This window comes from Pelophylax lessonae (genome assembly GCF_965119305.1).
Source record: "Pelophylax lessonae genome assembly, chromosome: 9".
NCBI lineage: Eukaryota > Metazoa > Chordata > Amphibia > Anura > Ranidae > Pelophylax > Pelophylax lessonae.
The window spans coordinates 73,820,890-73,841,988 of record NC_138776.1 but is presented as its reverse complement, the minus strand read 5'-3'; the positions used below and the strand labels follow the sequence as shown (position 1 = coordinate 73,841,988).

At 45.1% G+C, this 21,099-nt stretch overlaps 1 protein-coding gene across 2 annotated transcripts in view; it reads left to right on the top strand.

Moving 5' to 3' along the window:
* The window catches only part of STK32C (serine/threonine kinase 32C), a gene marked incomplete at its 3' end in the record, with an annotated part of 459,328 nt that extends 438,610 nt beyond the window's left edge, over window positions 1-20,718 (top strand). For both annotated transcript variants that reach the window (XM_082268440.1, XM_082268439.1), the window contains exon 12: window positions 20,066-20,718. In XM_082268440.1, the coding sequence (XP_082124566.1) occupies window positions 20,066-20,225 (160 nt within the window). The remainder of the gene's footprint in view (window positions 1-20,065) is intronic.
* Window positions 20,719-21,099: the final 381 nt, after the last annotated feature.

Sequence of the window (21,099 nt, the reverse complement as noted above, 5' to 3'; positions counted from 1 at the left end):
TTTTTTTTATCAAAAATGACAATTTTTAAGAACTTTTTTTTGTGTGATTTTGTTTCTGGGGGGTCTAAAAGGTGTACCTGTGAAGTTTCAGCTCTGTAGCATGTCCAGAACCATAAAAAAAAAGATTGTTTGTATTAGAAAACTTTCAGCACAGGAGTATGGCTTCGCTGCTGTAACACCTTGCCGGTTTAATAGAAGGCATTTTTTTGGGTTCTTTGCAGTCAGAAAAAACATCTGAACTTGTGTATAGTGGTACTGTGCACAAGTTCTGATGTTTTGCCTGCCTCCAAAAACCCCCAAAAAATGCCAGCAAAAACACACCTGGGCATTTTTTTTTTTTTACGCTAGCGTTTTTTTTGGCATTTTTTGGGGTTCTTTTGAGGCAGGCAAAACATCTGAACTTGTGTATAGTGGTATATATACACACATAATTATATGTATATAGACACCTAGCCATATATAGGTGTGATAGTAGCAGAAATATATTACTGTAAATGATTTCATTAGCGCAAGCATATATTTCTGCTACTATCACACCTATATATGTCTAGGTGTGTATATAAATATATGTATGTGTGTATATACACCACTATACACAAGTTCAAAAGTTTTGCCTGCCTCAAATCAAAAAAATCTCTCTTTTTTTTTTTCAATAATTGGCTTTTTTATCAAAAATGACAATTTTTAAGAACTTTTTTTTGTGTGATTAATAGTTAATGTGGCATGACCCAGAACCCTAGGGACTTTTTAGGGCCATTTATTGGGTTTTAGGGCTTAAAAATTGTGTTTTTTGATTACCGAAGTTCGGGTCCCATTGATTTCAATGGGGTTCTGAAATCCGGGCCGAACTTTCGGGAAGTTCGGATGTACTGGCCGAACCAAACTTTTCAAAAGTTCGATCATCCCTGATGTTGAGGCAGATAGCTTTCAATCTTAAACTTTAGGCTTGGTAAGTATACAAAGGAAATGCAATGCAAAGAAAGATCACAATTAGTGTTGAGCGAACACGGACTGTATTATTCGTGTTCGTACCGAATAATTGGATTTTTTGTACCCGAACACGGACACGGACACTTTACTGTATGTTCGGGTAAAAATCCGTGTTCGGTCGTTTTATTTCCGGGTTTTGCATGCTTTGGCGCTCTTTTCATGGCGGGCTTTCAACAGCCAATCAACAATCGTTTAACTGGTGTGCCTTAAGCCATCCCAGCCATGCCTGCAAATGTCTCAGTAGCTGTGATTGGCCGTCTGAAGCATGTGACCAAGTCTTTATAAGTTCGAGGCAGCCGCAGCGGCGTCATTATGCTGCTTAGATTCAGGGACAGAGCACACATCAACGTGCTGGCTGCTGATTAGGGAAAGATAGGCAGGAAAAAACCATTTGTGTCCGGATAGAATTGAGGGACAGGTCGGAGTGTTTAGGCAGGGCGAGTTGTAGGCATTTTAGGGATAGAGTCTGCTGAATTATAGGGTCAGTGTCTTCTACAAACTACAATCGATATTGCTGTGTGGGGGGTGGGGTCTGCACTCAATCCTGATCTACGATCTCTTCTCAATCCTGTTAGGGACAGAGTCTGCTGAATTTTAGGGAAACTGTGTTCTACAAACTACAATCGATATTGCTGTGTGGTGTGGGATTGGAGATAGGCAGGTGTCAGTGATCCACATCCATTTTTCTGTGTGTGAGCTGCAGTGAACACAATCTTTTTGGGCTGCAGTGAACACAATCTTTTTGGGCTGCAGTGAACACAATCTTTTTGGGCTGCAGTGAACACAATCTTTTTGGGCTGCAGTGAACACAATCTTTTTGGGGTGCAGTGAACAAAATCTTTTTGGGGTGCAGTGAACACAATCCTTTTTGGTGTGCAGTGAACACAATCTTTGTGGGGTGCAGTGAACAAAATCCTTTGTGGGGTGCAGTGAACACAATCTTTTTGGGGTGCAGTGAACAAAATCCTTTTTGGGGTGCAGTGAACAACATCCTTTTTGGGGTGCAGTGAACACAATCTTTTTGGGGTGCAGTGAACAAAATCCTTTGTGGGGTGCAGTGAACACAATCTTTTTGGGGTGCAGTGAACACAATCTTTTTGGGGTGGAGTGAACAACATCCTTTTTGGGGTGGAGTGAACAACATCCTTTTTGGGGTGCAGTGAACAAAATCCTTTTTGGGGTGCAGTGAACAAAATCATTTTTGGGGTGCAGTGAACACAATCTTTTTGGGGTGCAGTGAACACAATCTTTGTGGGGTGCAGTGAACACAATCTTTGTGGGGTGCAGTGAACAACATCCTTTTTGGGGTGGAGTGAACAACATCCTTTTTGGGGTGCAGTGAACAACATCCTTTTTGGGGTGCAGTGAACACAATCTTTTTGGGGTGCAGTGAACACAATCTTTGTGGGGTACAGTGAACAGAATCTTTGTGGGGTGCAGTGAACACAATCTTTGGGGGGTACAGTGAACACAATCTTTGTGAGGTGCAGTGAACACAATCTTTGTGGGGTGCAGTGAACACAATCATTGTGGGGTGCAGTGAACTCAATCTTTGTGGGGTACAGTGAACACAATCTCATACTTCTGAAGGTTTGAGGGTGCTGCCTGTTCCATACTCCCCCTACTCCTCATCTAGCCTTTTAGGGGTACAAACAATAGTAATTGGGGCCTAGTGTGGTTGTGTACGTGTGATATACATACACTTTTTTGGGATCATATTTTCTATTCCGCTATTTAATCAAAAACCTTTGGGGATCAGTTAAATTGGGGGATAGTCTGTGTTGGTACGTGTGAGAGAGATCCACCTTTCCAAGTTGTTGGGGTTCATCTCATACTTCTGAAGGTTTGAGGGTGCTGCCTGTTCCATACTCCCCCTACTCCTAGCCTTTTAGGGGTACAAACAATAGTAATTGGGGCCTAGTGTGGTTGTGTACGTGTGATATACATACACTTTTTTGGGATCATATTTTCTATTCCGCTATTTAATCAAAAACCTTTGGGGATCAGTTAAATTGGGGGATAGTCTGTGTTGGTACGTGTGAGAGAGATCCACCTTTCCAAGTTGTTGGGGTTCATCTCATACTTCTGAAGGTTTGAGGGTGCTGCCTGTTCCATACTCCCCCTACTCCTAGCCTTTTAGGGGTACAAACAATAGTAATTGGGGCCTAGTGTGGTTGTGTACGTGTGATATACATACACTTTTTTGGGATCATATTTTCTATTCCGCTATTTAATCAAAAACCTTTGGGGATCAGTTAAATTGGGGGATAGTCTGTGTTGGTACGTGTGAGAGAGATCCACCTTTCCAAGTTGTTGGGGTTCATCTCATACTTCTGAAGGTTTGAGGGTGCTGCCTGTTCCATACTCCCCCTACTCCTAGCCTTTTAGGGGTACAAACAATAGTAATTGGGGCCTAGTGTGGTTGTGTACGTGTGATATACATACACTTTTTTGGGATCATATTTTCTATTCCGCTATTTAATCAAAAACCTTTGGGGATCAGTTAAATTGGGGGATAGTCTGTGTTGGTACGTGTGAGAGAGATCCACCTTTCCAAGTTGTTGGGGTTCATCTCATACTTCTGAAGGTTTGAGGGTGCTGCCTGTTCCATACTCCCCCTACTCCTAGCCTTTTAGGGGTACAAACAATAGTAATTGGGGCCTAGTGTGGTTGTGTACGTGTGATATACATACACTTTTTTGGGATCATATTTTCTATTCCGCTATTTAATCAAAAACCTCTGGGGATCAGTTAAATTGGGGGATAGTCTGTGTTGGTACGTGTGAGAGAGATCCACCTTTCCAAGTTGTTGGGGTTCATCTCATACTTCTGAAGGTTTGAGGGTGCTGCCTGTTCCATACTCCCCCTACTCCTAGCCTTTTAGGGGTACAAACAATAGTAATTGGGGCCTAGTGTGGTTGTGTACGTGTGATATACATACACTTTTTTGGGATCATATTTTCTATTCCGCTATTTAATCAAAAACCTTTGGGGATCAGTTAAATTGGGGGATAGTCTGTGTTGGTACGTGTGAGAGAGATCCACCTTTCCAAGTTGTTGGGGTTCATCTCATACTTCTGAAGGTTTGAGGGTGCTGCCTGTTCCATACTCCCCCCTACTCCTAGCCTTTTAGGGGTACAAACAATAGTAATTGGGGCCTAGTGTGGTTGTGTACGTGTGATATACATACACTTTTTTGGGATCATATTTTCTATTCCGCTATTTAATCAAAAACCTTTGGGGATCAGTTAAATTGGGGGATAGTCTGTGTTGGTACGTGTGAGAGAGATCCACCTTTCCAAGTTGTTGGGGTTCATCTCATACTTCTGAAGGTTTGAGGGTGCTGCCTGTTCCATACTCCCCCTACTCCTAGCCTTTTAGGGGTACAAACAATAGTAATTGGGGCCTAGTGTGGTTGTGTACGTGTGATATACATACACTTTTTTGGGATCATATTTTCTATTCCGCTATTTAATCAAAAACCTTTGGGGATCAGTTAAATTGGGGGATAGTCTGTGTTGGTACGTGTGAGAGAGATCCACCTTTCCAAGTTGTTGGGGTTCATCTCATACTTCTGAAGGTTTGAGGGTGCTGCCTGTTCCATACTCCCCCTACTCCTAGCCTTTTAGGGGTACAAACAATAGTAATTGGGGCCTAGTGTGGTTGTGTACGTGTGATATACATACACTTTTTTGGGATCATATTTTCTATTCCGCTATTTAATCAAAAACCTTTGGGGATCAGTTAAATTGGGGGATAGTCTGTGTTGGTACGTGTGAGAGAGATCCACCTTTCCAAGTTGTTGGGGTTCATCTCATACTTCTGAAGGTTTGAGGGTGCTGCCTGTTCCATACTCCCCCTACTCCTAGCCTTTTAGGGGTACAAACAATAGTAATTGGGGCCTAGTGTGGTTGTGTACGTGTGATATACATACACTTTTTTGGGATCATATTTTCTATTCCGCTATTTAATCAAAAACCTTTGGGGATCAGTTAAATTGGGGGATAGTCTGTGTTGGTACGTGTGAGAGAGATCCACCTTTCCAAGTTGTTGGGGTTCATCTCATACTTCTGAAGGTTTGAGGGTGCTGCCTGTTCCATACTCCCCCTACTCCTAGCCTTTTAGGGGTACAAACAATAGTAATTGGGGCCTAGTGTGGTTGTGTACGTGTGATATACATACACTTTTTTGGGATCATATTTTCTATTCCGCTATTTAATCAAAAACCTTTGGGGATCAGTTAAATTGGGGGATAGTCTGTGTTGGTACGTGTGAGAGAGATCCACCTTTCCAAGTTGTTGGGGTTCATCTCATACTTCTGAAGGTTTGAGGGTGCTGCCTGTTCCATACTCCCCCTACTCCTAGCCTTTTAGGGGTACAAACAATAGTAATTGGGGCCTAGTGTGGTTGTGTACGTGTGATATACATACACTTTTTTGGGATCATATTTTCTATTCCGCTATTTAATCAAAAACCTTTGGGGATCAGTTAAATTGGGGGATAGTCTGTGTTGGTACGTGTGAGAGAGATCCACCTTTCCAAGTTGTTGGGGTTCATCTCATACTTCTGAAGGTTTGAGGGTGCTGCCTGTTCCATACTCCCCCTACTCCTAGCCTTTTAGGGGTACAAACAATAGTAATTGGGGCCTAGTGTGGTTGTGTACGTGTGATATACATACACTTTTTTGGGATCATATTTTCTATTCCGCTATTTAATCAAAAACCTTTGGGGATCAGTTAAATTGGGGGATAGTCTGTGTTGGTACGTGTGAGAGAGATCCACCTTTCCAAGTTGTTGGGGTTCATCTCATACTTCTGAAGGTTTGAGGGTGCTGCCTGTTCCATACTCCCCCTACTCCTAGCCTTTTAGGGGTACAAACAATAGTAATTGGGGCCTAGTGTGGTTGTGTACGTGTGATATACATACACTTTTTTGGGATCATATTTTCTATTCCGCTATTTAATCAAAAACCTTTGGGGATCAGTTAAATTGGGGGATAGTCTGTGTTGGTACGTGTGAGAGAGATCCACCTTTCCAAGTTGTTGGGGTTCATCTCATACTTCTGAAGGTTTGAGGGTGCTGCCTGTTCCATACTCCCCCTACTCCTAGCCTTTTAGGGGTACAAACAATAGTAATTGGGGCCTAGTGTGGTTGTGTACGTGTGATATACATACACTTTTTTGGGATCATATTTTCTATTCCGCTATTTAATCAAAAACCTTTGGGGATCAGTTAAATTGGGGGATAGTCTGTGTTGGTACGTGTGAGAGAGATCCACCTTTCCAAGTTGTTGGGGTTCATCTCATACTTCTGAAGGTTTGAGGGTGCTGCCTGTTCCATACTCCCCCTACTCCTAGCCTTTTAGGGGTACAAACAATAGTAATTGGGGCCTAGTGTGGTTGTGTACGTGTGATATACATACACTTTTTTGGGATCATATTTTCTATTCCGCTATTTAATCAAAAACCTCTGGGGATCAGTTAAATTGGGGGATAGTCTGTGTTGGTACGTGTGAGAGAGATCCACCTTTCCAAGTTGTTGGGGTTCATCTCATACTTCTGAAGGTTTGAGGGTGCTGCCTGTTCCATACTCCCCCTACTCCTAGCCTTTTAGGGGTACAAACAATAGTAATTGGGGCCTAGTGTGGTTGTGTACGTGTGATATACATACACTTTTTTGGGATCATATTTTCTATTCCGCTATTTAATCAAAAACCTTTGGGGATCAGTTAAATTGGGGGATAGTCTGTGTTGGTACGTGTGAGAGAGATCCACCTTTCCAAGTTGTTGGGGTTCATCTCATACTTCTGAAGGTTTGAGGGTGCTGCCTGTTCCATACTCCCCCTACTCCTAGCCTTTTAGGGGTACAAACAATAGTAATTGGGGCCTAGTGTGGTTGTGTACGTGTGATATACATACACTTTTTTGGGATCATATTTTCTATTCCGCTATTTAATCAAAAACCTTTGGGGATCAGTTAAATTGGGGGATAGTCTGTGTTGGTACGTGTGAGAGAGATCCACCTTTCCAAGTTGTTGGGGTTCATCTCATACTTCTGAAGGTTTGAGGGTGCTGCCTGTTCCATACTCCCCCTACTCCTAGCCTTTTAGGGGTACAAACAATAGTAATTGGGGCCTAGTGTGGTTGTGTACGTGTGATATACATACACTTTTTTGGGATCATATTTTCTATTCCGCTATTTAATCAAAAACCTTTGGGGATCAGTTAAATTGGGGGATAGTCTGTGTTGGTACGTGTGAGAGAGATCCACCTTTCCAAGTTGTTGGGGTTCATCTCATACTTCTGAAGGTTTGAGGGTGCTGCCTGTTCCATACTCCCCCTACTCCTAGCCTTTTAGGGGTACAAACAATAGTAATTGGGGCCTAGTGTGGTTGTGTACGTGTGATATACATACACTTTTTTGGGATCATATTTTCTATTCCGCTATTTAATCAAAAACCTCTGGGGATCAGTTAAATTGGGGGATAGTCTGTGTTGGTACGTGTGAGAGAGATCCACCTTTCCAAGTTGTTGGGGTTCATCTCATACTTCTGAAGGTTTGAGGGTGCTGCCTGTTCCATACTCCCCCTACTCCTAGCCTTTTAGGGGTACAAACAATAGTAATTGGGGCCTAGTGTGGTTGTGTACGTGTGATATACATACACTTTTTTGGGATCATATTTTCTATTCCGCTATTTAATCAAAAACCTTTGGGGATCAGTTAAATTGGGGGATAGTCTGTGTTGGTACGTGTGAGAGAGATCCACCTTTCCAAGTTGTTGGGGTTCATCTCATACTTCTGAAGGTTTGAGGGTGCTGCCTGTTCCATACTCCCCCTACTCCTAGCCTTTTAGGGGTACAAACAATAGTAATTGGGGCCTAGTGTGGTTGTGTACGTGTGATATACATACACTTTTTTGGGATCATATTTTCTATTCCGCTATTTAATCAAAAACCTTTGGGGATCAGTTAAATTGGGGGATAGTCTGTGTTGGTACGTGTGAGAGAGATCCACCTTTCCAAGTTGTTGGGGTTCATCTCATACTTCTGAAGGTTTGAGGGTGCTGCCTGTTCCATACTCCCCCTACTCCTAGCCTTTTAGGGGTACAAACAATAGTAATTGGGGCCTAGTGTGGTTGTGTACGTGTGATATACATACACTTTTTTGGGATCATATTTTCTATTCCGCTATTTAATCAAAAACCTTTGGGGATCAGTTAAATTGGGGGATAGTCTGTGTTGGTACGTGTGAGAGAGATCCACCTTTCCAAGTTGTTGGGGTTCATCTCATACTTCTGAAGGTTCGAGGGTGCTGCCTGTTCCATACTCCCCCTACTCCTAGCCTTTTAGGGGTACAAACAATAGTAATTGGGGCCTAGTGTGGTTGTGTACGTGTGATATACATACACTTTTTTGGGATCATATTTTCTATTCCGCTATTTAATCAAAAACCTTTGGGGATCAGTTAAATTGGGGGATAGTCTGTGTTGGTACGTGTGAGAGAGATCCACCTTTCCAAGTTGTTGGGGTTCATCTCATACTTCTGAAGGTTTGAGGGTGCTGCCTGTTCCATACTCCCCCTACTCCTAGCCTTTTAGGGGTACAAACAATAGTAATTGGGGCCTAGTGTGGTTGTGTACGTGTGATATACATACACTTTTTTGGGATCATATTTTCTATTCCGCTATTTAATCAAAAACCTTTGGGGATCAGTTAAATTGGGGGATAGTCTGTGTTGGTACGTGTGAGAGAGATCCACCTTTCCAAGTTGTTGGGGTTCATCTCATACTTCTGAAGGTTTGAGGGTGCTGCCTGTTCCATACTCCCCCTACTCCTAGCCTTTTAGGGGTACAAACAATAGTAATTGGGGCCTAGTGTGGTTGTGTACGTGTGATATACATACACTTTTTTGGGATCATATTTTCTATTCCGCTATTTAATCAAAAACCTTTGGGGATCAGTTAAATTGGGGGATAGTCTGTGTTGGTACGTGTGAGAGAGATCCACCTTTCCAAGTTGTTGGGGTTCATCTCATACTTCTGAAGGTTTGAGGGTGCTGCCTGTTCCATACTCCCCCTACTCCTAGCCTTTTAGGGGTACAAACAATAGTAATTGGGGCCTAGTGTGGTTGTGTACGTGTGATATACATACACTTTTTTGGGATCATATTTTCTATTCCGCTATTTAATCAAAAACCTTTGGGGATCAGTTAAATTGGGGGATAGTCTGTGTTGGTACGTGTGAGAGAGATCCACCTTTCCAAGTTGTTGGGGTTCATCTCATACTTCTGAAGGTTTGAGGGTGCTGCCTGTTCCATACTCCCCCTACTCCTAGCCTTTTAGGGGTACAAACAATAGTAATTGGGGCCTAGTGTGGTTGTGTACGTGTGATATACATACACTTTTTTGGGATCATATTTTCTATTCCGCTATTTAATCAAAAACCTTTGGGGATCAGTTAAATTGGGGGATAGTCTGTGTTGGTACGTGTGAGAGAGATCCACCTTTCCAAGTTGTTGGGGTTCATCTCATACTTCTGAAGGTTTGAGGGTGCTGCCTGTTCCATACTCCCCCTACTCCTAGCCTTTTAGGGGTACAAACAATAGTAATTGGGGCCTAGTGTGGTTGTGTACGTGTGATATACATACACTTTTTTGGGATCATATTTTCTATTCCGCTATTTAATCAAAAACCTTTGGGGATCAGTTAAATTGGGGGATAGTCTGTGTTGGTACGTGTGAGAGAGATCCACCTTTCCAAGTTGTTGGGGTTCATCTCATACTTCTGAAGGTTTGAGGGTGCTGCCTGTTCCATACTCCCCCTACTCCTAGCCTTTTAGGGGTACAAACAATAGTAATTGGGGCCTAGTGTGGTTGTGTACGTGTGATATACATACACTTTTTTGGGATCATATTTTCTATTCCGCTATTTAATCAAAAACCTTTGGGGATCAGTTAAATTGGGGGATAGTCTGTGTTGGTACGTGTGAGAGAGATCCACCTTTCCAAGTTGTTGGGGTTCATCTCATACTTCTGAAGGTTTGAGGGTGCTGCCTGTTCCATACTCCCCCTACTCCTAGCCTTTTAGGGGTACAAACAATAGTAATTGGGGCCTAGTGTGGTTGTGTACGTGTGATATACATACACTTTTTTGGGATCATATTTTCTATTCCGCTATTTAATCAAAAACCTCTGGGGATCAGTTAAATTGGGGGATAGTCTGTGTTGGTACGTGTGAGAGAGATCCACCTTTCCAAGTTGTTGGGGTTCATCTCATACTTCTGAAGGTTTGAGGGTGCTGCCTGTTCCATACTCCCCCTACTCCTAGCCTTTTAGGGGTACAAACAATAGTAATTGGGGCCTAGTGTGGTTGTGTACGTGTGATATACATACACTTTTTTGGGATCATATTTTCTATTCCGCTATTTAATCAAAAACCTTTGGGGATCAGTTAAATTGGGGGATAGTCTGTGTTGGTACGTGTGAGAGAGATCCACCTTTCCAAGTTGTTGGGGTTCATCTCATACTTCTGAAGGTTTGAGGGTGCTGCCTGTTCCATACTCCCCCTACTCCTAGCCTTTTAGGGGTACAAACAATAGTAATTGGGGCCTAGTGTGGTTGTGTACGTGTGATATACATACACTTTTTTGGGATCATATTTTCTATTCCGCTATTTAATCAAAAACCTTTGGGGATCAGTTAAATTGGGGGATAGTCTGTGTTGGTACGTGTGAGAGAGATCCACCTTTCCAAGTTGTTGGGGTTCATCTCATACTTCTGAAGGTTTGAGGGTGCTGCCTGTTCCATACTCCCCCTACTCCTCATCTAGCCTTTTAGGGGTACAAACAATAGTAATTGGGGCCTAGTGTGGTTGTGTACGTGTGATATACATACACTTTTTTTGGATCATATTTTCTATTCCGCTATTTAATCAAAAACCTTTGGGGATCAGTTAAATTGGGGGATAGTCTGTGTTGGTACGTGTGAGAGAGATCCACCTTTCCAAGTTGTTGGGGTTCATCTCATACTTCTGAAGGTTTGAGGGTGCTGCCTGTTCCATACCCCCCCTACTCCTCATCTAGCCTTTTAGGGGTACAAACAATAGTAATTGGGGCCTAGTGTGGTTGTGTACGTGCGAGATACATACACTTTTTTTGATCATATTTCCTATTCCGCTATTCAATAAAAACCTTTGAGGATCAATTGAATTGCGGGATAGTCTGTGTCGGTACGTGTGAGAGAGATCCACCTTTCCAAGTTGTTGGGGTTCATCTCATACTTCTGAAGGTTTGAGGGTGCTGCCTGTTCCATACCCCCCCTACTCCTCATCTAGCCTTTTAGGGGTACAAACAATAGTAATTGGGGCCTAGTGTGGTTGTGTACGTGTGATATACATACACTTTTTTGGGATCATATTTTCTATTCCGCTATTTAATCAAAAACCTTTGGGGATCAGTTAAATTGGGGGATAGTCTGTGTTGGTACGTGTGAGAGAGATCCACCTTTCCAAGTTGTTGGGGTTCATCTCATACTTCTGAAGGTTTGAGGGTGCTGCCTGTTCCATACTCCCCCTACTCCTCATCTAGCCTTTTAGGGGTACAAACAATAGTAATTGGGGCCTAGTGTGGTTGTGTACGTGTGATATACATACACTTTTTTTGGATCATATTTTCTATTCCGCTATTTAATCAAAAACCTTTGGGGATCAGTTAAATTGGGGGATAGTCTGTGTTGGTACGTGTGAGAGAGATCCACCTTTCCAAGTTGTTGGGGTTCATCTCATACTTCTGAAGGTTTGAGGGTGCTGCCTGTTCCATACCCCCCCTACTCCTCATCTAGCCTTTTAGGGGTACAAACAATAGTAATTGGGGCCTAGTGTGGTTGTGTACGTGCGAGATACATACACTTTTTTTGATCATATTTCCTATTCCGCTATTCAATAAAAACCTTTGAGGATCAATTGAATTGCGGGATAGTCTGTGTCGGTACGTGTGAGAGAGATCCACCTTTCCAAGTTGTTGGGGTTCATCTCATACTTCTGAAGGTTTGAGGGTGCTGCCTGTTCCATACCCCCCCTACTCCTCATCTAGCCTTTTAGGGGTACAAACAATAGTAATTGGGGCCTAGTGTGGTTGTGTACGTGCGAGATACATACACTTTTTTTGATCATATTTCCTATTCCGCTATTCAATAAAAACCTTTGAGGATCAATTGAATTGCGGGATAGTCTGTGTCGGTACGTGTGAGAGAGATCCACTTTTCCAAGTTGTTGGGGTTCATCTCATACTTCTGAAGGTTTGAGGGTGCTGCCTGTTCCATACCCCCCCTACTCCTCATCTAGCCTTTTAGGGGTACAAACAATAGTAATTGGGGCCTAGTGTGGTTGTGTACGTGCGAGATACATACACTTTTTTTGATCATATTTCCTATTCCGCTATTCAATAAAAACCTTTGAGGATCAATTGAATTGCGGGATAGTCTGTGTCGGTACGTGTGAGAGAGATCCACCTTTCCAAGTTGTTGGGGTTCATCTCATACTTCTGAAGGTTTGAGGGTGCTGCCTGTTCCATACCCCCCCTACTCCTCATCTAGCCTTTTAGGGGTACAAACAATAGTAATTGGGGCCTAGTGTGGTTGTGTACGTGCGAGATACATACACTTTTTTTGATCATATTTCCTATTCCGCTATTCAATAAAAACCTTTGAGGATCAATTGAATTGCGGGATAGTCTGTGTCGGTACGTGTGAGAGAGATCCACCTTTCCAAGTTGTTGGGGTTCATCTCATACTTCTGAAGGTTTGAGGGTGCTGCCTGTTCCATACTCCCCCTACTCCTCATCTAGCCTTTTAGGGGTACAAACAATAGTAATTGGGGCCTAGTGTGGTTGTGTACGTGTGATATACATACACTTTTTTTGGATCATATTTTCTATTCCGCTATTCAATAAAAACCTTTCTAGGGCAAGATCTTAAATTACAGAAATATGAGGAGACCGTCAAATAAGGGCCGTGGCCTGGGTCGTGGTGCTGCTGGTAGAGCTCCTGTTGCAAGGAGAGGACATGGTCGATCTGTGCCAGCTACACGCACAAGTGAAACACCTTCCTCAAGTGTGAGTAGGCGACAGAACCTGCATCAGTATTTGGTAGGGCATCAAACGCCCCTAGAAGTGATGAGGCCAGAACAAGTTGAGGCGATAGTAGATTGGTTTGCTGCTGACAGTGCCTCCAGTTCCTTCACATTGTCTCCCACCCAGTCTACTGCAGAAAGGTCAGAGTTGGCACCTGCAGCCAATGTCCAACCGTCTTTCACCTCACCCCCTTGCAAATCAGGCCAGCAGTCTGAGCCCCAAGCCATACAGCAGTCTCTTATTCTTTTTGAGGACTCTGTCAGCAGGGTTTCCCAGGGCCATCCACCTAGCCCTGCCCCAGAAGTGGAAGAGATTGAGTGCAGCGATGCCCAACCACTTATTTCTCAAGATGAGTACATGCAAGGATCATCGCAGCACGTCTCCGATGATGACGAAACGCAGGTGCCAACTGCTGCGGCGTTCAGCATTGTGGAGACCGACAAGGAGGGCAGGGGTGAAGACTGGGTGGAAGATGATGTGGAGGACGATGAGGTCCTCGACCCCACATGGAATGAACGTCATGCAGGTGACCTGAGTAGTTTGGAGGAAGAGGCGGTGGTCGCACAGAGCCACCAGCACAGCAGAAGAGGGAGCAGGGTGCAGAAGCGGAGCGGCCGTGCCCTAGACACTACGCCCGCTACTGCCCAACGCAGCAAGGGAACGAGCGCACCAAAGTCAGCTCAAAGGAGTTCTCTAGCGTGGAAGTTCTTTAGAAAATGTGCTGATGACAGGACACGAGTGGTTTGCACCCTGTGCAATCAGAGCTTGAAGCGAGGCATGAACCTTCTCAACCTGAGCACAACCTGCATGATCAGGCATCTAAGTGCAAAGCACGAGCTGCAGTGGAGTACACACCTTCAAAACCAAGAAACGTCTCTGGCTCATCCTGCTTCCTCTTCTGCTGCAGTCTCGGCCGCTCCAGCCACATCTGTAGTGATACCGGCACCTGCCACCCCGCAAACAGACGATCTGTCAGCAACACCACCACCTGGGTCACCAACAACCATCTCCACAATGTCCCGTGGAAGTGTTCAGCTTTCCATCTCCCAAACACTTGAGAGGAAGAGGAAGTACCCCCCTACCCACCCGCGATCCCTGGCCCTGAATGCCAGCATTTCAAAATTATTGGCCTTTGAAATGCTGTCATTCCGTCTGGTGGAGACGCACAGTTTTAAAAACCTTATGTCGGTGGCTGTCCCACAGTACGTCGTGCCCAGCCGCCACTACTTTTCCAGGCAAGCCATCCCTTCCCTGCACAACCAAGTGGGGGAAAATATCAGGTGTGCACTGCGCAACGCCATCTGTGCCAAGGTCCACCTAACTACGGATACGTGGACCAGTAAGCACGGTCAGGGGCGTTATATCTCCCTAACGGCACACTGGGTAAATGCAGTGGCGGATGGGCCTGAGGCGGATAGCAATTTGGCGCATGTCCTTCCACCACCGAGGATTGCAGGGCGCTTCAGTTTGCCTCCTGTTCGTAACTCCTCCTACTCCGCTTCCTCATCCTCTACCGCCTCCTCATCCGGACAGCGTAACACCTTCACCACCAACTTCAGCACGGCCAGGGGTAAACGACAGCAGGCAGTTTTACAACTTGCCTGTTTGGGGGACAAACCACACACCGCGCAGGAGTTGTGGAGGAGCATGGAACAGCAGACAAATGAGTGGTTGCTGCCAGCGAGCCTCAAGCCCGGCCTGGTGGTGTGTGATAACGGGCGAAATCTCATAGCAGCTCTGGGCCTAGCCGGTTTGACGCACATCCCTTGCCTGGCGCATGTGCTGAATTTGGTGGTGCAGAGGTTCCTTAAAAACTACCCCGATATGTCAGAGCTGCTGCAGAAAGTGCGGGCCGTTTGTGCGCACTTTCGGCGTTCTCACCCTGCTGCTGCTCGCCTGGCAGCGCTGCAGCGTAACTTCGGCCTTCCCGCTCACCGCCTCATATGTGACGTGCCCACAAGGTGGAACTCCACCTTGCACATGCTGGAAAGACTGTGCGAGCAGCAGCAGGCCATAGTGGAGTTTCAGCTGCAGCACGCACGCGTGAGTCGCTCTGCGGAACAGCACCACTTCACCACCAATAACTGGGCCTCCATGCGAGACCTGTGTGCCTTGTTGCGCTGTTTTGAGTACTCCACCAACATGGCCAGTGGCAATGACGCCGTTCTCAGCTTAACTATCCCACTTCTATGCCTCCTTGAAAAAACAATTCGGGCGATGATGGAAGAGGATGTGGCACAGGATGAGGAGGAGGAGGAGGATGAAGAGGTAACATTTCCAAGGCTTTCAGGGCAGTCATTCGCAAGGGGCTCCGAGGGTGGGTTCCTGCACACGCAAACGCCAGGGACGCAATTGTCCAGCAGGGACACAGTTCTGGAGGATGAGGAGGAGGAGGAGCTGGAGGAGGAGATGGAACCATGTTCACAGCAGGGTGGCACCCAGGCCAGCTCATGGCCATCACTGGTGCGTGGCTGGGGGGATACAGAGGACACGGACGATACACCTCCCACAGAGGACAGCCTTTCGTCGCCTCTGGGCAGCCTGGCACACATGAGCGATTACATGCTGCAGTGTCTCCACAACGACCGCCGAGTTGCCCACATTCTAACTTGTGCTGATTACTGGGTGGCCACGCTGCTGGATCCCCGTTACAAGGACAACGTACCGTCCTTAATTCACTCACTGGAGCGCGATCGCAAGATGCGCGAGTACAAGCGCACGCTGGTAGACGCCATGCTGCTGGCATTCCCATCTGACAGCGGGGCCACAGTGGAAGCACAAGGCAGAGGAGGAGGAGGAGGAGGTCGCTAACGCAACCAGGGCACCGCCAGCACCTCAGAAGGCAGGGTTAGCATGGCCGAAATGTGGAAAAGCTTTGTCAGCACGCCACAACAAACAGCAGCACCAGCAGCTCAGATGGAACGTCTTAGCAGGAGGCAGCATTTTACCAACATGGTGGAGCAGTATGTGTGCACACGCCTACATGTAGTGAATGACGGGTCTGCCCCCTTCAACTTCTGGGTCTCCAAATTGGGCACATGGCCTGAGCTTGCCCTTTACGCCTTGGAGGTGCTGGCGTGCCCTGCAGCCAGTGTATTATCTGAACGGGTATTTAGCACGGCTGGGGGCGTTATAACAGACAAGCGCAGCCGCCTGTCCAGAGACAATGTGGACAAGCTCACGTTCATTAAAATGAACCAGGCATGGATCCCACGGGACTTTTCCGTACCTTATGCAGAATAGCAATGGATACCGACCTTACCCACCCATTGTTCCATTTTTGCTCTTTCTCACTCTTTTGGGGTGTACCCTCATTTAAAATTTTTGAAAAGAAGCAGTGTTGGCTACCTCGTCCTCCTCCTCAGGGCCAGATTAATGTAGGGGCTATTGGAGCTGCAGCTCCAGGCCCCTACCTTTTATATAGGCCCCGGGTTGGCCATATTCACTGTTACCGCTCTTCTGTCACTTGTAAACACAGAAGTCTGGCTTCTATGCTCGCTTCCCCAGGCAGCACCCTCAGAACCTCCCCACACAGCGTGAAGGCCGGACAAGGAGGGACAGTTGGCGATGCATGGATGTGTTTATGGGCTTCAGAGACAGCATCCCATGTTGAATTAGGCATGCATGGCTGCACCCTTCCTCCTCTGGGTGCATGGCAAGGCACGGCCCTTAAGGCCCTTCAAAATCCTCAGCACCAAGCCCATGATGCTGTTAATCCGGCCCTGGTCCTCCTCCACCGCCGCTTCCACCTACACCGCCCATAGGTGTGCGCAGCCTATTGCATTAAGGTGTGCACCCCAAAGTTGAAATACACATGCATGTGTTTGCCAGCAGGGAGAGTAATGTATCGGGGCCATGTACCTGTAGGCAAGGAGAAATAGAGCAGAGCAGGTCCCAGGGAGATCTTTCCCATCTCCTCACTGGCAATGCTATGTGCCCTAGGTGATTAGGGTGTGCCCAGGCACACCCAGCACACCCTGTGCGCACGCCTATGTCACCGCCACATCCACCACCACCTCAACCTCCCTCCTACTCCATATGGGCCTCGTCCTTCAGAGATGAAGAAGAACATTGTTTTATTTTTCTGTTTTTTTTTTGTTGTTTTAAGTTATTTCCCTATCCACATTTGTTTGCAGAGCACTTGCCATGCTCTTAATTACGTTTTGCTGCCATTTGCAGCACTCTAGCCCTTTCCTTTGGTGTTTTAGAGCCATTTTAGTGCCTTAAAGTTCGGGTCCCCATTGACTTCAATGGGGTTCGGTGTCCGGGAAAAGTTCGGTAAAAGTCCGGGACACGGACCCGGACTTTTTTTTAAAGTTCGGCCGAACCCGTCGAACACGGACATCTAGGTGTTCGCTCAACCCTAATCACAATAAATCAAATAATAACAACCAGTAGGCCCTGGAAGAACCTATGACCCCAGGTATAAAAGGAAAGAGAATGACCTTTCTGTGTCAAACTGCTCCCTTAAAATTCTGATGCCATGGGCCCAGAAAGCAAATAGCACAATTTACACAGTATGTGAACAATGCAATAGGAAAATTCTGAGTAAGGCCCCTTTCACACATGCTGTCCGTTTGTCCGTTTTTCATCCATCCGTTGATGGATGAAAAACGGACATCAATGCATCTCTATGTAAAAACGGATGACAACTGATGATCATCAGTTAACATCCGTTTTCATCCACTTCCGTCAATGTCCGTTTTTTTGAACGGATGAATGCCCTATTTTTCATCCGTCAAAATAACGGATCGGACGAAAAACGGATGACAAAGGATGAAAAACGGATGTCAACTGATGACAACGGATGAAAAACTGATGTCAACTGATGACAACGGATGACAACGGATGAAAAACGGACGCCAACGGATGAAAAACGGATGAAAAACGGATAACAACTGATGAAAAATGGATGAAAAACGGATAACAACTGACGAAAAACGGATGAAAAACGGATGAAAAACTGATACATTTGACGTGACTGAACTGATGAACTGAACGGACTGTATGTGTGAAAGGGGCCTTAGAGTTTCCCTTAATGAGCACAGATGTTATGAATTGAGTCCTTCATGTGGGGGGGAGGGGGGAGTAGAGAAGTCCTTGTAGTGCTCAGAATCTTCAGCTAGCTCAACAAAGGCCCAGAGAGATTTCTGTGCAATGACGACCAGCAATAGTGGATAGCATATGCAAAGTGTTTCCTGTTAGAAGCTTTTGTGTAAGGGGATGGGTTAAAGGTTTCTGCATACAGTGTCTTTTGTAGGATGAACTTAGGGTGGGCTTCTGCCCGCTCACTAATCCTGATGATACTAAGGCTCAAGGGATTAGGCTATCCCTGAACAGGCTCTTGAAGAATCTGCATTTAGTGAAGATTGCTTGGCTGTGCACCTGGCAACGCTGGGATTCAGCTCGTTTGTAAGGGAGACAATGAGAATGACCCCCGACAGTCACTCGGCCTACAAGGAGTTGGCGATGGTGGATGGCTTTCTACGCCAACTAGGCTGCGGCGCCTGCTCACATTCCCCAGAATGGCCAGGACCCTTAGCAGAAGGCTGTGGTCCCACAAGGAAGAGCTCCTTTCCGGACCGGGCTATTTATGTCCTCACCCAGCAGACTGGAACTTGTAGTCTGCAGCAGCACTGGCTTCATGGAAATCCTAGATCTCTGAACCATATGTCCCATGATCCCCTGCTTTCAGTAGTGGTCTCTTTCTCTCTCTCTCTCTCTCTCTCTCTCTCTTTCTGGCTTTAAGAAATTATGTCACAATGTCCAGGCTGAACACTAGAGGGAAACAAACTCAAGGCAGCCCTTATTAAAGAATGTCACTAGTACAAAAAGTTAGCCAATGCCCCATCTATAACTGGCTTTTGCAGCAGCGAGCATTTGAAGGCACCATATGTCAAAAAAAGGCCAAGGAAAATTCCAAGCTCCACTTACCGACCAGCCTGCGACCAACCAAACTGACCTGTCTAACAGTATGCATTAAAAACAGGGGTTTAGTCTGCACACATTTGCAAATGCATGCATAAGCTACAGGCCCCCGCCAACGAACCCTGTTACCTGTAGTCCCTACCTCTAACTTTTAGCAGGCTCCGCAGTGGAAGCACATGCATTCTGATGGATAGATAAAGGGCAGATGGGCTGGAGGGAGCCCACCCCACCTTAAAGGTACAGGGGCACACTAAACACCCAGCATATAGCACAGTGGCCGCAGAGGCATCAGTGTGTTGCCTGATCAATATATCAACAGTACAAAAAGTTAACCACTGCCCCCATCTATAACTGGCCTTTGCAGCATGGAGCATTGGAGGTTAACATATGTAAAAAAAAAGCCAAGGAAAATTCCAAGCTCTACTTACCGACCAGCCTGCGACCAACCAAATTGACCTGTCCAACAGTATGCATATGTATCAGGTAACAGGGTGTCTTGGTGGGGCCTGTAGCTTACGCATGTATTTGCAAATGTGTACAGACTAAACCCCTGTTTTTAACGCATACTGTTAGACAGGTCAGTTTTGTTGCTCGCAGGCTGGTCGGTAAGTAGAGCTTGGAATTTTCCTTGCCCTTTTTTTTACTTGTAAAAGAATGTTTCATGATTACACAGGCAGATTAGCCAACACCTGGCTACACTATATATGTTAAATTAGAAGTTTACCTAACAGCACAGCACTATTTTTTTCAGTTATATATCAATTTTAGTTTATTTAATATAAATGTTTAAAATTACATTGTGATGCCTTGCTGCATTGTATGTTGGAGATTTTTTGCTATTGTTCTTTTTCCAAACCCATAAATTACTATGCCTCTCCTGTCGTTGACTATACTTGGCTGATGCTACGACAGGCATCTCTGGAACATTGTGTGCATGGCTTGTTTGCTAAGTGTGAATTGTTGGGACAAGTAGACACATAATCCTTCATTCATATGAATTCTATTGTTATCTTTTTAACTAGGCTAAAGAAGACTGCAGATATGGGATCTCGAACAGGCCTGGAATCTACAGATGAGGCAGAAGCAGAAGTTGAAGCTGAGGCAGACATAGAAAATGAAGCCGAAAGTTCCACGCTCAACATGTGCACCTCAGTTTGCTCCTCAACGGGTAGCATCCACTAGTGAAACGTGCTGAGAAGATTACCCTGAGGATTTGGGGGTCATGAATATCAGTCTCATGTTGCAGATGTGAACTTTGATACAGAAACACACAGTGCAGCCAAACACAGCTGAACTACTGGATCAGTTGATAAGGTGCACTTAACTAGTGCTGATTCCTATATAGTGCAGCTATTGGTTGCTTGTTTCACTCAGAACTTTTATATTCATAGCTTCATTTAGAAAGGTGACCATGGCTACATTATAACTTTTTTTTTTCTGAGATTTTCAGAAATGGCTTCATTACAGCTAAAGTTGCCTTTTTAATACATCACTCTGCAAAATATTTGGATGATTTTAAGTAACTGCATTGAGGTATCATCCAGGAAAAACTAAGAATTATGCAGCAAGCAGTGTAGAAACCATTCTATTCTAAAACTGGATTTTCCATGGAAGGATTAAAATAATAATTTTGGTGGTGATATTCCACATTCTAATGGTTGTTGCTTATGACCCTGGCCTGGTCCATCAAGGGCAATCATCTCCCGTAAGGAGTGGCACCTGACTCTCAACCACTTACCTTGTAGATAAAGAGCTTTGTCTTGCCTTCCCCCTTGTTTAGAGTTTCATGGACACAATGTCAAGGCCTAGTCTTAGAAAGCTAAGGCTATGGAAGTCTATTGGAAAAGAAAGTGCGGGAAATACTTTTCTAAGGCAGTATAGGTTCTTTAGGATCCTGTTCTCTGGAGATCAAATTAGGAAGTGCAAGACCGATACGTACATTGAGTTAGCAGTTGCAGTTTAATAGATATTATACCTATCTATGGCATGTATGCCTTGTTTAAGAACATGGCACATAGTTTACTCTATGGTCCTAGAGGAAAGAGCTGTGAAAAAT